Source organism: Lepidothrix coronata, unplaced genomic scaffold (genome assembly GCF_001604755.1).
Source record: "Lepidothrix coronata isolate B3197 unplaced genomic scaffold, Lepidothrix_coronata-1.0 Scaffold59, whole genome shotgun sequence".
Classification (NCBI taxonomy): domain Eukaryota; kingdom Metazoa; phylum Chordata; class Aves; order Passeriformes; family Pipridae; genus Lepidothrix; species Lepidothrix coronata.
The window spans coordinates 4,991,899-5,007,242 of NW_016690239.1; the positions used below are offsets into that span (position 1 = coordinate 4,991,899).

Here is a 15,344-nt window from a genome sequence, read left to right on the forward strand (position 1 = left end):
CATTAGAGTATTAAGGAGAGGCCTTTACAGAAAATAAAAATGTTTAGCTTGATGTGATACCTATTTATTCAGTATTTAAAGTTAGTTCACTCGGTTAAAAAAACCCCACCCCATTTATTTCTTAATGAAATACACTAGTATATGCTAATTCTAAAGCCCTTCTTAAACTAGTACAGCTGAAGAATGAGGGTTTATTTTTATTATAAGCATTCCTGTCCAGTGCTTATACACTGTCTGCTAAATCTGCAGAGTGGCTAATAACAGCTTTGCCTTATAGGTTTGGGGATTTTCTTATCCTTTAGTGCTTAAATATAAAAAGTGATCCCGTATATGTGTATGAGTCACCAATAAACTTCTAAATGCATCTCCAAGAAGACTTCATATGAGTAGTAAGGAAATGTAACAACATTTAGGGATGCTGCGTTTCTACCCGAACAAGGTTGTGGAGCTGCAGTTTCAGGACCAAAGGTGTGCTAGGAAAGTGGATCGTTGTTTACAAGTGTACGGCAATAAAATCATCTTTCTTTGACTCTAATCCTTTCAAACAAGATGAACCAAGACCTCTTTCCTTTAAAAAGAATTTTTCTGCAGAGTAGGTGCCTTGAATTGTGACCTTACTTTTAGTAAGCACCAGGTTTTTCTGTTTCTAGGCTATCTGAAGAAAGAGCCTGCATGTTTAGATAAGTAATGCGATTTTCTCACACAACTGACTTGGGTTACCTACTTGATTTGTAGGGAATTGAGCATGGACTGCTAACTACAAATGCTGTGTGACTGAAAACAAAATACCTTATAGTTGCCATTTCTTTCTTATTAAAAAAAAAAAAAATCAGTCCTGAGCTTTCCACAGGGCAGAGCCTGTGTATATAAAATACCAGCACAATAGAAACTATAAGTGGATATAACAGCTAAACAACAAACCTCTTTTGTTCATTGTTGTACATGGGGGGAAAAGAGGTGCTTCTTTGAGCTGTGCCAACACTAAGCATCATTTGTGATAAAAAAATACCTGAAGCAGATTATACTCCAGGGAGTAGCCACATCAGAAATTACCACAGTAGATTATCTGCTCAACATGATGAAATGGCAGATGCTACCTTTTGCTACCAACTGGCTACAGCCAGCTGAGCCAGACAGTTTAAGTTTAAATGCTTGGGCTGTGCTGTACTACAGTCCTATGCAGACTGCAAGTATGAACCTAAAGCTATACCCATAATAACAAGAGTGGCAGGGGAAGAGGTCTGTACTTTGGTGTTGTTTTGACCTTTGCGTGGCAGGCAGCTACATGGAAAACAAAAGCAGTACAAAAACCTTCTCCCTTTGTGCTTAGTTTCCAGAAATGAATGCTATGATAATGAGGAGATTCAGTAGGCCAGGAGATGTTGAACGTGCTTGGAAATATGTGTTGCAGGTAAGACTGATACCAAATATTTCTGCTTTCCCTACTGAAGTTGGTCTGAAATTCATTGTCTCCGAAGTAAAATAGCAGGGCTGCATTGTCATTTACCTGCTAAGTAGCATGCAATGTACAGTGCCAAGTTAGAACTCTTCAGCTGTCTTACTGGCACAGTGTTTTAGAAGAAATGATAGGTACTGAAGAGCTTTTTTTTCTTTTTTTCCCTCCCATAGCATAAAATCCACATAATAAAAGTAAAAAGCTCATGCATGAACTCAGTTCCTTCAGCTGAGGAGTAGCTGTATCCAACAACTGGTGTAAGTGGCACATCATTACCAGTCAGTCTTGTAACTGCAGTGCACACCCCATGAGTTTTAATTGACGCTAGTCTGAAAAGACTGAATAATGGTCTGTGCAAAATTAATACCTATTTTTCCAGAATAGCACATTTTTTTGCACATCCCTACTTAGGGCAGGAGGGGAGGGGTTAAACCATTAGTTTCTAATATATTATTAATACCAGTGCTGTTTTTTAAGTATACTTAAATTTAGCATGGATGAGTTTTAGTATTTTGACACTTTGGGGAAGGTATGTAGGATTCCATGAATACAGAACGAATCCTCTTCCTTTCCCCTGCACAGTATAATTAAGCGTTCAGGGTACTGACTGACCTTAAAACCCCTGTACAGGGGGAGAGGCAAAAGGCAGGAGGGAGGCTGATCATTTACCCATTTCCTCTCACTGTCTTTCCACCTCAGAGTGATGGTGTGCAGCAGACAACCTACCTCGCCCAGCGCTACTGCCACGCGGCCACGCGAGAGATCCGCAAACTGCGGCCGTCCCCCGAGAGGGAAGCCCTCGTCCACCTGACAGAAATGGTTCTCATGCGAGACAAGTGAGACAACTCCTTCCACTCGTCCTGGCAGCTACTTACCAGACTGTGCCTACATTTATTTCAAAAGTTATTTGCTTCCAACACAGGCTACCAAAAATTATTTTTTTAAATTTTTTTTTTTTTTTTAAAACAAAAGTTTAAAGTGTTTTACTGCAGGAAGCAATGCAATTCAGAGCAAATCAAACTGTGCTGTACAATTGTTTTAGTGGGGGGCTGGTGATTGTGGGGGATGGGGAAGATGTTTACATGTCGATGCACAAAGGCCACAATGAGAATAAATATAAATCAGTGTATAAGAACTGAAGCTGTTCCAAATTTCACTTGTTTACACTAATAAACAGAGCATGCATGCACAGGGGCTGGTAAACTCCTGTGAAGAGAGATGGTTTGAATGCTTCCCTGGCTGTTTAACAACAGAAGCAACTGGAATTGTACATATGACACCAGTTTACTATAAAAGACTATATGTAGATTTTAATTGGTTATATACATCAGTGAGTTCCAGTTTGTAATGAAATACAGGTGCACTATTGGTGGCTACTTGCTAGCAGTTAACAAGATGCAGAATTTGAGATTGCTGCAGTTCAGATAATGAAAGGCTCAGTATTTCTAACTCACACTAAAACTAAATGATTCACCAGCCAGTCAAACCTGCAACTCCATCCCCTTCCATCGCTAGTTTATAGAGTATATTCAGTACCCTTCTAGAAGCCTGCTTTGAAGTCCCAGACACATTCCTCTCACAGTAATTATCCAGTACTACCACATTCCTTTTCAGGTTATTTCAGCCACAGAATTTGTAGAACAGGGAGGCACACAATCTCTATCTCTGCCTGTGATGTCTTAACACAATGGCCAAGTTCCTGTTGTGTGTGTTCCCCCTGGGTGCTCTCTGGAGGACACCTCGCTGTCTCTTCTCAGCAGGGCACATCACCAAGCCACACAGAGTTTCCTCAGAGAACTCTTAAGTTACAGATGGTGTCCAAGTTTTACTGCATCTAGCTAACTAGATTAAATCAAGAATCCTTGCTATAATTAAATGTTGGAAGAAAAGAACCTTTAAGAGTATGTGTAAGTGTGTAATTCAGGGTTTCAGATCTAATTTATTTTCCCTCTGTCAGTGATAAATTCATGTTACAAACATTTGCTTTTCAGTACATTGCCTGGGATAACACAGCCATGATTTTGCTACCTTAGTATTCCAGCCTTCTTTGCCAAGCCAACCAACAAAGTAATGGACAAGACCTTTGGTTCACTTATATATTTATGAATGGAAAAAGTCATAATGTAAATTTACTCATTAAAAAAACTTGGGTACAAATTACACATACATAAGACCACCCATTTTTTGATTCACATGGACACCTTAGACCCAAACAACTCATTGTAATAGACTTTAGTGAGAATACTCCAGGTAAAGATTACAACAATTGGAAGCATCTTGGATTTTTAAAAAAGTATATTTCAATACATAAGTTTGTATGCATGCTTTAAACAAATATAGTTCAAGAATGAGCAAAGAGTCTAAACAAAAAGTAATATGACCAGCACTAACATTAAACTTCTCATCCAGATTTTAATATGTTAGTCTAACGTAGTGTTAGTTACCATGCTGTACTGAAAAATGTAATGGCACAATCTGATCATGGTTCATTAAATATTATACCCTACTTCCCCATAATATTTAGGCTGGTCATAAAATTAACAATGCATAAGTAAATAAGTATAACCAGTTATAGACAGTTGTTTGTTTTACAAATTGCCATCAGGTAAGACATACTGTCCCCAGAGACTCAGAGATGGACATTCAATCATACCATTAAAACAGTATGGCCTGAAGAAATGGGCACAATTTTTTTGAAAGTATATTAAGACAATCCTGTTAGCTTTTAGTTACCCCTTGTAAATAATCATGGTATGACTGAATACAAGACCAAACTTTGAAAAGCAAAGGATTTTAATCGGCATAGTGCATGATTGATTCAACGTAATTCCCAGGAAACAAGCCAGTTACTCGATTGCAAACTCCTTCATACCAGCCGTCATCGTTCTTCTTTATCACATAAATGATTGCACCCTCCATAAATGACAGCTCATCGTCTTTGTCCTTTGTATAGTCATATATAGCAACAACTGTGGATTGGAAAGGGACACGTTTAGCATTTTATTAATAGCACCAGTATTAAAAAACAATTGTACTTCAAAAAATATTAAAAGACTAGTTTGCTATCCTGGGATTTTCCATAATGAATCCACATGCTTTCCCTGTTGAACATTAAGTCCAGAAAATGAAATTTTACTTTCCTTCCAACACTAGCTACCAATAAGAAGTGGGTGGTGACTACACTGAACGCTCAGTTAAGCTGCTGACAGAGAGGTACATCTGACTGCGACACAGTAAAGCAGTGCATATGGACACTTAAAGCTGAAGTATGAAATAACTGACTCCTTAAGTGTGGCAGCCATTTCTGGTCTGATTACCTCAAAATAAATTTTTTTTTAAATAATTTCACTAGGGCCCCTGGATATAGATATATATAGATATATAGATATAGATATATATATATACACACACACACACTGTATTCAGTGTGGGATCTACACATCACTGTGTTAAGCTACTCCAACAAATGGATGGTCTTTCCTACAGAGCCTCTGTATGATAGGAAGTTCTGGCATCAATTTTCAAGAAGCTGCAATGTGTGCAAGTAGAAACGTTACTGTAGGAGAAAGCAGAAGCAAATTTACAGCAACATCTGCTATTTTTCAGTACGTGCTTGGTGAATACTCTTACCAATCTCCAACTCACTGCGTGCCACTAACGAAGCAGAGATCACCTTAAGGAAAGTAAGTCTTGCCACCAACAATAGTGGAGTTAAAAACTACCACTATGAATATATAGAGTTAGACATCATAGTCTTACCATTCAAAACAGTTAACATGGGTTTATGCAGTTGATCAGCTTTAGGAATTCCAGGAATCTACTACTTTACACCTATATATATATTCTCAGAAATCTGATGTCTTAGGCAGGAAATCAGCATCTCTTATTCATGGGAAGAGACATTTACTACATTAGTTTGTAGTTTGCTGATGGGGGAGTCACTGATAAATTTCCTCAACACATTTTATAGCTGGAAGTCTAATGATCTGCTCTAGCTATCTAGTTCAGTGCAATAAATACAGCTCAATTTCTGACCTTTTTGCAACAGTTTCTAGATGACTGCCTAGCAATTCTGAGGTAGCTAAAGACACAGTCCAGAAAAGATGAAAGACATACAATTTACATCTGCATCTCATAAAGAAGCTTTTTGGTTTTCATCTGTCCCAGAATGCTTGACGGTATTTTATAATTTGTCCAAAAAAGGATTGTATCTTATAACATTACGTGTAGCCACAAACAAACTAAGGACAGCATGGATCGAGTTCTGACTTAGGAGGGACAATGATTGTTCTCATCAGACCCACATTAAGTCCTTCATTCATTACCATTAATCCTCTGATACTGCACTAACGCAGCTGCAACGCCTCTCTTACCTTTCTCTATATAGTTTTTAGGTGCCCAAGCAGGATCTCCATCTGCATAGGGATCGCTGTACTGCACAACAGCAGCCTCCTCATCCTCATAATCCACGGGAGGTGGGGGTGGAGGAGGAGGAGAGTCATCAAACATCGGCATCTCATCGGGGGGTGGAGGTGGGGGAGGAGTCGGGCTATCAGCAACTAGAAACGTTTGGAGATTATTTTTTTTTCTTAAATCAAAAACAGTGTGGAGGTGCAAACAAACCTGAGGCTGTACACTGTAAATAAAAGGGGTGGGGGGACAACACACATAGCATGCACTATAATTCCATGCACTGATTAGAAACAAGAGGCTTTGTATTAAACAGCTACAACACACAACTATATTTGTTATTAGTGGTCAAATCTACGTATAAATGCTACTAAAGCACATGCTGCGGGGCATAAGCTGAACATCAGCAGAGAGGAAAGCTTCCTGCTCCGACGTCCATGCGCTGCAGCGTTAGCTATGGGAGGACTCCGAGTGGCACCCTCTGAGCCAGGCAGCAACAGGCCTCTGGACTGGGCCAGCAGCTTCATCTTTTTTTAACAAATCCTTTGTCTGTAACCATCACTTTAATTTATATCTGAACACTGCTTCCTTGGATTCCTTCTCTCTCAGAGCTAGCATTAAGGGGACAAAAAGATCTGGTGTGGATCATAAAAAAGGGAAGAGACTAGTATTTAAGATTTAAACAGGTAAGAGAAAGCCAAGTAATCCTTCTGCAGAAGAAAAGCTTTGTACAGATCCTTATCTTGCAGACTAGCTTGTGTGTGTGTGCACACATTCAGGATTTAATTAATAAATGGAAAACTACAACAGGCAGCTGCTCCTCTTAGGGAAAAAGTGCTCAAGGAATTAAGTGTATAATCCAAAATGTCAAATTCCTGCCCTGAGATTCTCCAATCATCACAATTACAAGTTGCTTTGGGAAAAGGAAAAAAGAGAAAGGCATTATGGTACAATCACTTTTAAAATCAGTTCATCGAATTAGATTCCAGTGATGTTCACAGCAGCTGGCAGCAAAGGAGAGAGATGGCATGCTCAGAGGCAAGACATCAAGTCACTTATCCTATTCCTTGGGAGCTGTGGTCCATTACACACGGACCTAGGTGTAAGCACTAAGAAGCCAGAAGTTACTGAAAGGAAGCTACTGTCACTAAAATCAACTTTGTTACATAGCAATACAGGTTCATTTTCAAGTGATTTGGGATTCTGCACATTGAAAACAGGCTGAAAACCACTGCTCTAGGCAAGGTTTGATAGAATGAGCTATCAGGCTCCAGGATGTGCAGGTCCAGCACACAAATTTTGAGAAGAAAGCCAAGCTACAGAGTAAGGGAATATTACATTGAGCGAAGCTTTAGCTACTGCTAATTAAAATGGCACAGGAGATTAGAAATAGGATTTCTGTTTGCTTGAACACCCTTTACTTTCACCTGGTTGCTACTCCAGTGGTGACAAACCTTTCCTCTTCATCCTCATGCTCCTGACACGGGGCTTGAGTACAGCTCCCATGTCCTTGCTGGGTCAGACTGGCTGTGCTGGTACAGGGGAAGCCAGATCTGCTGCCAGGGGGCAGAAGCTGGTAGGAGCTGCTGGGGCAGAGGCTGCCTCAGAACTGGCATCCAGCCTGCTCCCTACACTTGAAGAGTCAATGCTCTGCTCCACCTGCAAGCCCAGCTCCTCTTCAACTTGATCAGCTGAGCTGCACACCCCACAGCTCTCTCCATTAGTAAGACTGGCTGCCACTGTATTAAGGATTCCTCTCCCATACAGAAGCCCATTTATGTCACTTGGAGACAGACTAACAAAGTCTTTGGTGGAGTGAGCACTATGTCTTGCCCCTGTTACTGAATAGCACTCACAGGCAGGATTCATTAATCCACCACAGGCACATGACAACACCGTTTATGAATGGATTGATTTTGTGCAGTAGTTTCAGCACATCTTTCACAAAAAGTATTTCTCCCCTTAATTTCTGTCTGCAGCCAGGAAAAAAAGTATTGAAACAACAATCCTTTGTGATCTTGAGAAATCCTTACCTTAAGAAATGGAAAAATTTTTTTAAATGCAAAGAAAGGTTATATTTATTGAACAATGAAATTGTATATTTAAAAAGAAGAAAAGAGGGCAGGAAATGCAAGTGTAAAAGCGCCAACACATACTCTAACTGAGATGCAGTGCAGAAACTGCAAGCTTTATGGGAAACATTTAAAACAATTCAACTTCACATTTAAACAAGGGCAGAGAATGGAACAGAAAATTAGACAAGTGCCACCCCATCGAAGTATCCCCTCGCCTCTTGGACTTTAACCTAGACTCTTCCTGGTTCTAAACGTAAGCAGATTCTAGGGTAGCATCACTTCTCCTAAGGGAGGGAGAAAAAGCATACAAAAAGCCAGACTAAATGAAAAAGGGTAAAAGGATGAGTATTTATACAGCTCCAAGTTGAGATATCTTTTCTTATGTATTCCCATCCCTGTTCTTTAAATGGGGACCAACATACTCCTTTTGAAAGGACTGGGTGTGACAGTACAGCAATTTACATCCAATCAGTTGTCCCCGGGCACTAGACACACTGGAAAACCTCTCTGAGGCAATACCCACAGTTTGGGCTCAGGGCGCAGGAAAAAAGGTGTTGCATCATTTCTAAGCCCTCTATCCTTGTCCTCTGAAAGAAGTCCACAGAGCAGAGGATGTTGCTTTCACCCACAGATCTCTATGATAAGGAAAAGACAAGTCCACCCATGTCCCCCTAACTCCACTCCCCCAGAGACTTCTTGCAAAGAACAAGGCAGATGAAAGTCTAGCACACAATGCCAAAACTCAACAACAGCCTCTACAGCCAGTTTTGCTGAGCCTATGCGCAGACTGCCACACACCCCCCTGCCTCCAAAATGAGGCAGCAGCAGCTCAAAGCCATACTTGTTATATAACTTTCAAACCCAAGGGACTATTAAGAGGAAGAAAATAAAAAGAACGATTCTTAAGACCAGATTTCAAGCTTCAGCTATTTTGCTGCAATCTCATTCACAAGTCAGCTTGCATTTTGTCGTTGCACACACGAATAAGTCTGTCCCTTTCACCTCTGCTCTCCCAAGGGCTGTGTTATCTCCAGGAGGACAATACTTGGAACAATTCAGAAGCAGGTGTCAATTTTCTCAAGTTTATCTGCAAGTGAAGACATTCTGTAACCTTCATCTTCAGCAGGTTTCTCTCTATACTTTGAATTTTGGAAAGGTTTGTCAATGCAATTCTGTGGCACAGTATTCTACATCAACATGATTCTTACTATATACCAAGCAGAATACCAAAATACCTTCATTTTGAATGAGAATGAGGGAGATGTCTCCTAGATGTCTCTCTAGGGGAATGCTCAGAACATGACCACTTAAATGCTCTAATGGGAGCTCAGACCTAGAGGGCCCTAAATGGATGCGGGAACTATATAGCCAACGGTGTAGCAGGAGCCCCTGAGATCCTAGCAAACCTTACAATGGTTCCCGAACACTTAAAAATTTTTTTTTATTTATTTCACTCCCTATCTACATTGCTTTCAGTCTGTTGTCAAAAGAACTGCAAGGTACTCCTACGGAAAAGATATCCTCAGATCAAGAACATGACTTTACATCTGCACTAGCACAGTGACACTCACCTGAAAGGAATCAGGCAGTAATGGTAAAAGCAGAGTTACCGGTATAGAACACCTTGCAGCACAGGTCATAGCTAGGGAGCATTTCTCTCACAAACCTAACAAGCAGAGCTATGCTGCAAGAAGCTCAGCAGGGAAATCGGACTAGAGAGCACAAAGAAATGGAGAATGAAAGGCTGCCGAGAGGAGAGATGCCTTACAAGCTCCTTTGCAATGGCATTAGATCTTAAGACTGCACATTTTCAATTGACTGTACAGCTTCCTGAAAAGTACTACAGTATTGGAATCAATGGTTACACAGCACGTATTATGACATTCTACATAAGCCTTTCTAATTAAAACTAATCAATTATCCCTAGTGGAAAAGGCAGGATGATTCAACATGAAATTAATATTTTCAATTAAGATACATTTTTATATTCATACCAAACATATGCCACATTTCACACTGTATTTCTATAATAAATTTGCAGTTCAGAACTTAAATGGGTCAGTAATAATCATGCACATGTTATAAAATATTGAAGAGTGTGCCCTTGAGCTCCAATAGCATATTGACACTAGAATGCAAGATGGTATTAGCTTCTGGAAAAGGAAACAAAATAGAGTCTGACTTGCCAGCCATGCATGCTAGAAGAGAGTAGGCTCTACCCTTTAACAGCTCGGCTTGTCCAAACTTACTGTTTTCCTGCACCCTGGCCACGAAGCCTGTGAGAGGTATCTGTGGAGTCAACTGAGGCATAGGGGGAGGGGGTGGAGCAATAGAAACTGGTAGCAACACACACGCACACACACATACACCATATCGGGGAAAGTCAAACGGACAAAGGAAAAAAAAAAAGAAACAAACAAAAGCAGCCGTCAGTAACCAGGACCACAAAACAAAGTATGTAAAGAACAACAAGAACACACACACAAGAACCTTCTTCAAGCTTGTGTTTCCAACAAGGCTGAATTCATGCTTAGCCAATCAAGGATCAAAAAGAACAGCACGCCTGTGTTTAGCCAGATAACAGCCGAGCGCAGGCTGCGTGTCTGGAAGCTCACAGGGTGCGCGTGTGAAGGTTCTTGCTCTTTCACACATTTTGTGTGCTTCACCTGGGGAGCACATAAAACTGAGCTTTTGTCTTGCTGCTAAATAAGGATTACTCAAATTTAGTAGTCATCTTTTCAAAGTGCACTACTAGGAGTAGAGGTGATATTTCGCATGATTCTGGACTCCTTCTCTAAAATCAAAGTAGAGCGCTGCATCAAGTGCAGAAAAGCAGCACTGACACAAAGCAAATATGATGACTTTGCAAGGAGAACAGTGTTCCAATATCAATACCTCACATTCACACAGAGAGCACTTCCCATCATTTTGTTCTGGTGGGATGGGAGCAATGGGCTAGCTTGCTATGCCTTTGGGTTTCATAGAAAAAGGGATCTTGTTACTTGCTGACAGAAAAAACAGGTGGGTTTAGAGCAGAATGGAGCTTTACTAAGCCTCCTGCGGTTAGAGGGCACTCAGCAACCTAATGCGCTGGCAAAGGCCTCCACAGCTACAAGTGGCTACTTCAGTGCACAGAGCTCCCCAGGAAGCACTTGCAAGCACGTCTTTGAATATGCATCTATCTGATGAGCAATGAGACTTGTGACACACAGCACCAGTTCTCAGAGATGCTGTGCTGACAGCCCAGATGTTCAACTCTTCCCTGCACAGGTAGGAAAGACAAATGGGAGCAGTAGGGCAAGCCACTTGTCCTCTGGCAGGATACCTCCCCACGAAGTGCAGGGAATGAAAAATAAAACAAAACTCCACCCAGAAACCTACAAAACTTCAACTCATTTGTTTATACTGTGTCCCTTCTCAGTGGAATTTCTCTTGCACTGAAGCAGAGAAATTCCTGTGAAGGTGGGAATTCAGCAGGGTAATCCAGTTGGAATCAAATTTGAAAGAGGTTCCGTACTCCCAAGTAAGCAACAGTTTTAAATAAAGCCATAACTAAGATTAATGTTTGATGAATTAAAATGAAGCATTTAGTTCATTACAAAACCAATAATCAAATAAACTGTATGCGATAAATGATCAATAAAAGAGAGAGAACAAACAGGTGTCTCACAAAATTGAAGTAAACATCTAAGAAAAAACAGAGTATTTGTTAGCATGAAAAGTAAAACCTTAAGGAAACGTGGGACCTGGATTTAATGTCAAGACAGTAGCATTAAAAAAATAACCATCAGTTACAGAAACAGAGGAAAACAGTTTCACATAGAAAAACACACCCGTCAAAATACTGTTTAAAAAATGTTAACAATCAGTATTTTGAAAACACTGGAGAGGCTAGATTAAGAGACAGCACCTGCATTTGAGCAAAAAATTGCTTTGGACAAATGTAAACATTCAGAAACAGTGGTGTGCACAGCATTTAAGACAACTGAACTATTCCCAGAAGTAAAATCCTGTTTATTCAATAGAACACAACTGTTCAAGCAGGAGGGAGTTTCTGTTGTTATGGTGAATTAATTTGGAGGAACAAGAGTGTGGAGGAAAATGAAGGGCTAATATGGGTGAGAGTGAGCAGGAGGAAAATCAGGATTGGAAAAAAGAAAAGATAGGTACTGTGTCTACATATGAAAATACTTTCTGATAAATGTAATACCTCTAAACCACTCAGAAAACTCTTCACCTCAGCGTCTCAAATATTTTATATGCATTCTTTCCTTAAGAGTAAGTACACAACAGCAAACACTGGTCCAAAGAGATCTTCAATCCAAACATCAACATTTCTTTTTAAAAAAAATATCCCTGTGCAGTTTAAAGAGTTGGCATGCTGAACACTACCAGGGGAAACCACTGTATCGCTATCTCTCCTCTATGTGTATTTATAGTCAAAATTTATGGAAACAGCAAGGAAAAAGCTTTTTGATAGAGCTTTCTACCAACACTCAAGTGGATCCTTCTTTTGCACACCTTTCTGCAGCAAACCTCATTTGCCCTGTTGGGTAGGTAGGCAGGAGGAGGCTGCCGACTAAAATCTGCTCCCTTGCCCATGGCATCCATCCCTTCCCTCATTCATTTCCTCCTATACTCCTACTAGTGTGAAAGCACGGAGGAGCCATCAACTAAAAGACAGAAAGGCTTGAGCTCTTTAACAGTCAGGCTTAAAACTAGGAACAAAGGAGAAACTTGGAATCATGAAAGGATTTAAGAAAGAGACAGAGGCAGGGAGGAACTGTGTAATGGGAATGTGAGCATTGTGCTCTGACAGTACTCTCTTGCCACTAGCCCAGTAGTGGGGGGGGAGTGTACTACTACAACCATATTAGGTCTCCTGCAAAAAACACTGGTTTTAGTTTGTGTTCTCCAAGCAAACCTGAAATGCTAAGTATAATTTGCCTATAATTAGACAGGCAATCATAATAATTTCTTGTCATGAGTAACAACAAACAAGTTAGAAGGGAAAACAGTATAATTGCATATACTGCAATTACTGTACAACTTCAATATGGTTTTTCTTGTTTGTTTTTCCTTCTATTTTAGGAAAGAAAGCAGTAATCTCATTGACGCTCTTCATAAATTAATTAAAATGCCATGCATGCTTTTACAATAATTTTGCTCAAAACAGTTTGTGATTTCAGAGCTCAGCAGCTTACTTGAATTTTGAGAATAAAGAGGCCCGCCATTAACATGAGGTTGAGCAGAAAATGGGGCAGTCACAGAAGGATTCCGTCTGTATCCACCAGAAGATGCTGAAGAAGTGGTAGAGTTGTGTCGCGAGATTTGCCTGGTCATTGTGCCATACTGGGAACCAGGCGCTGAACCAGGAGCAGCTGAAAAGCATTAGCCAGAGGAACCAAGGAAAAGACTTAAGCAGAACATTACTTGTGATAGAATGCAGAAAACAGAAAAAGTCCAGAACATGGGAAATACTTGATTACAGTTCTTCAATAATTTAAGGTCTGTAACAGGAGATTAACAGAGAAAACAAACATTCCTGTTACAATCAATAATAAGAAAAAACACACAGGACATAAACCAACATAAAGGGCATTGAGAAATGCTGAGAACTACTTTGAGAGACTAGATTGGACTGGAAAATTGAATCAGCTTCCAACTCCTAAGTATCTCAATTACACAATACCCTTTATTAAAATGCACACGGAAAAATAATCCACATTCTGCTCAAAACAAATGTTTTCCATCGTGAACCCAAATTTGTCTCCAATCTAATATATGACACTCTAACAAAACAGTAAAATAAATGTCATGAGCTTCAGACACTTGGCACATTTATCAATCATATTTGCTAGTTGTGCTTTTATATTGATGGAATTTGCACTAACAAATCAGAATCACCAATGCCAGCTGACAGAAAGGTATGTCACTCATTCTTCAGGATAAACACCCATATTTACCTTCCACATGCTTGCTGCACAAACTTCAAGGTTAATAAAACAATTTAAGTTCTCTTTAGGATTAACCTCTGACTGATAGAAGAATCACACCTTGCAAACTAATTTCTCTCACACATTTGTGGTCACATGAGTCAATGCAATTCCAAAATGCAAAAACTGTTTTGCAATAAAATGTTCTGTGCTTATATACATGTATGATATAAATATATTTAAAAATGCACACACACACAAACTGCAAGTGATCAGAAGTTTGCAGTCCTGTAATGCTATCCAAAGTCACTTTCACTTAAGATTTCAGTAAGGGAAAGTGCAAAAGGTTATGTGGGTCAAGGCCTCCAAAGCTAATTTCATAACTCAATCAATTTTGTCATCAGCCTGTGACAGGAAAGGGTGGAGTATCTTTTCCTGTCTGTTTTGAAAAGTACTACTTTTAGATCCCACCCTAACTGCTATACGTAATATTTGAAGCAATTTTTCAAGAACTGTGAGTTTATATCCTCAAGTATTCCAGTATGACACCTGCCTGCAGCATTACAGAATCAAACCCAAGCCACTTACAGACACTTTGTGCTTTCCAGTCCCCTTAAGCCCACAGAGTAGGAGACACACATCGCCCTACACATAAATTACCATTTTTAAGCCAGAGTGCAACTGTTGTGCCTTAGTTCCAGCTAAGTGCTGGAGTGAACCAGCAGCAGCAGGGACACAGCCAAATACCAGCTGATTCTGAGATCTTACAGATCAGATTAATAGGATCTTAGCTTTACTGGGAACATATTTCAAGCAACTAGCAGCCTTTTGCCCATACCTTGTGCGTTTAGCTTTAGAGGCTTTAACCACAGGAAATTAGTGGAGATTAGATTTGTTTAAAAACAAACAAAAAAATCCCAGAGCTGATTTTTATATTAAAATCATGTAGGTCCCACCACAGAAGAAAAAACACCCTCACTAAGTCCATTAGGAAGAGTTGATTATTGATTATGCAGCATGACTGCAATCACTTCAGCACTGACAAGTCTCACCTATCAGACTGCCCATCGGGAGAGGTGGTGGCAGTGGTGGTGCTGGCAGGGCTCCAAGAGGAACAGAAATGTGTGCTAGTAAAATAGTTTATATTCCCAATTAGGCCATATTATTAAAAAAGTAAAAAAAAAAAAAAAGAAAGCAAGCAGTGGCACTTGATAGGCCTCTCGAACAAATAGGAAAACTCAAGTTCAGTTAACTAATACAAACTCAAGCCCTGATTGTACCCAGGGTTCTGTACCTGCCAATCTTTATTCCCATTGATTTTTACGGGTTGCCAGATGGTAGTAAGATTTCATGCCTATTTGTACCACTGCAGGATCAGAAAAACCTGGGAAAGGAAACCCTACATGCATATAAGGAACTGAAGACTTGTCATCTGAGGAACAGAGAAATCTCTGCAATAACAAAATT

The 15,344-nt window shown here is 39.9% G+C and overlaps 2 protein-coding genes across 15 annotated transcripts in view; one reads left to right on the forward strand and one right to left on the reverse strand.

Annotated features, from left to right (window-relative positions):
• Positions 1-2,596, forward strand: part of PDSS1 (prenyl (decaprenyl) diphosphate synthase, subunit 1) — a 21,834-nt gene extending 19,238 nt beyond the window's left edge. For both annotated transcript variants that reach the window (XM_017817153.1, XM_017817154.1), the window contains 2 exons: positions 1,331-1,411; positions 2,156-2,596. In XM_017817153.1, coding sequence (XP_017672642.1) covers positions 1,331-1,411; positions 2,156-2,296 — 222 coding nt within the window. In that variant the 3' untranslated portion in view covers positions 2,297-2,596. The remainder of the gene's footprint in view (positions 1-1,330; positions 1,412-2,155) is intronic.
• Positions 2,597-3,364: 768 nt separating this feature from the next.
• Positions 3,365-15,344, reverse strand: part of ABI1 (abl interactor 1) — a 78,079-nt gene continuing 66,099 nt past the window's right edge. For 2 of the 13 annotated variants that reach the window (XM_017817151.1, XM_017817139.1), the window contains 5 exons: positions 14,930-15,004; positions 13,146-13,322; positions 10,191-10,277; positions 5,830-6,015; positions 3,365-4,425 (listed from right to left, as the gene is read on the reverse strand). In XM_017817151.1, coding sequence (XP_017672640.1) covers positions 4,250-4,425; positions 5,830-6,015; positions 10,191-10,277; positions 13,146-13,322; positions 14,930-15,004 — 701 coding nt within the window. In that variant the 3' untranslated portion in view covers positions 3,365-4,249. The remainder of the gene's footprint in view (positions 4,426-5,829; positions 6,016-10,190; positions 10,278-13,145; positions 13,323-14,929; positions 15,005-15,344) is intronic. The other 11 variants (XM_017817143.1, XM_017817140.1, XM_017817144.1 and 8 more) reach the window with 6 other exon arrangements.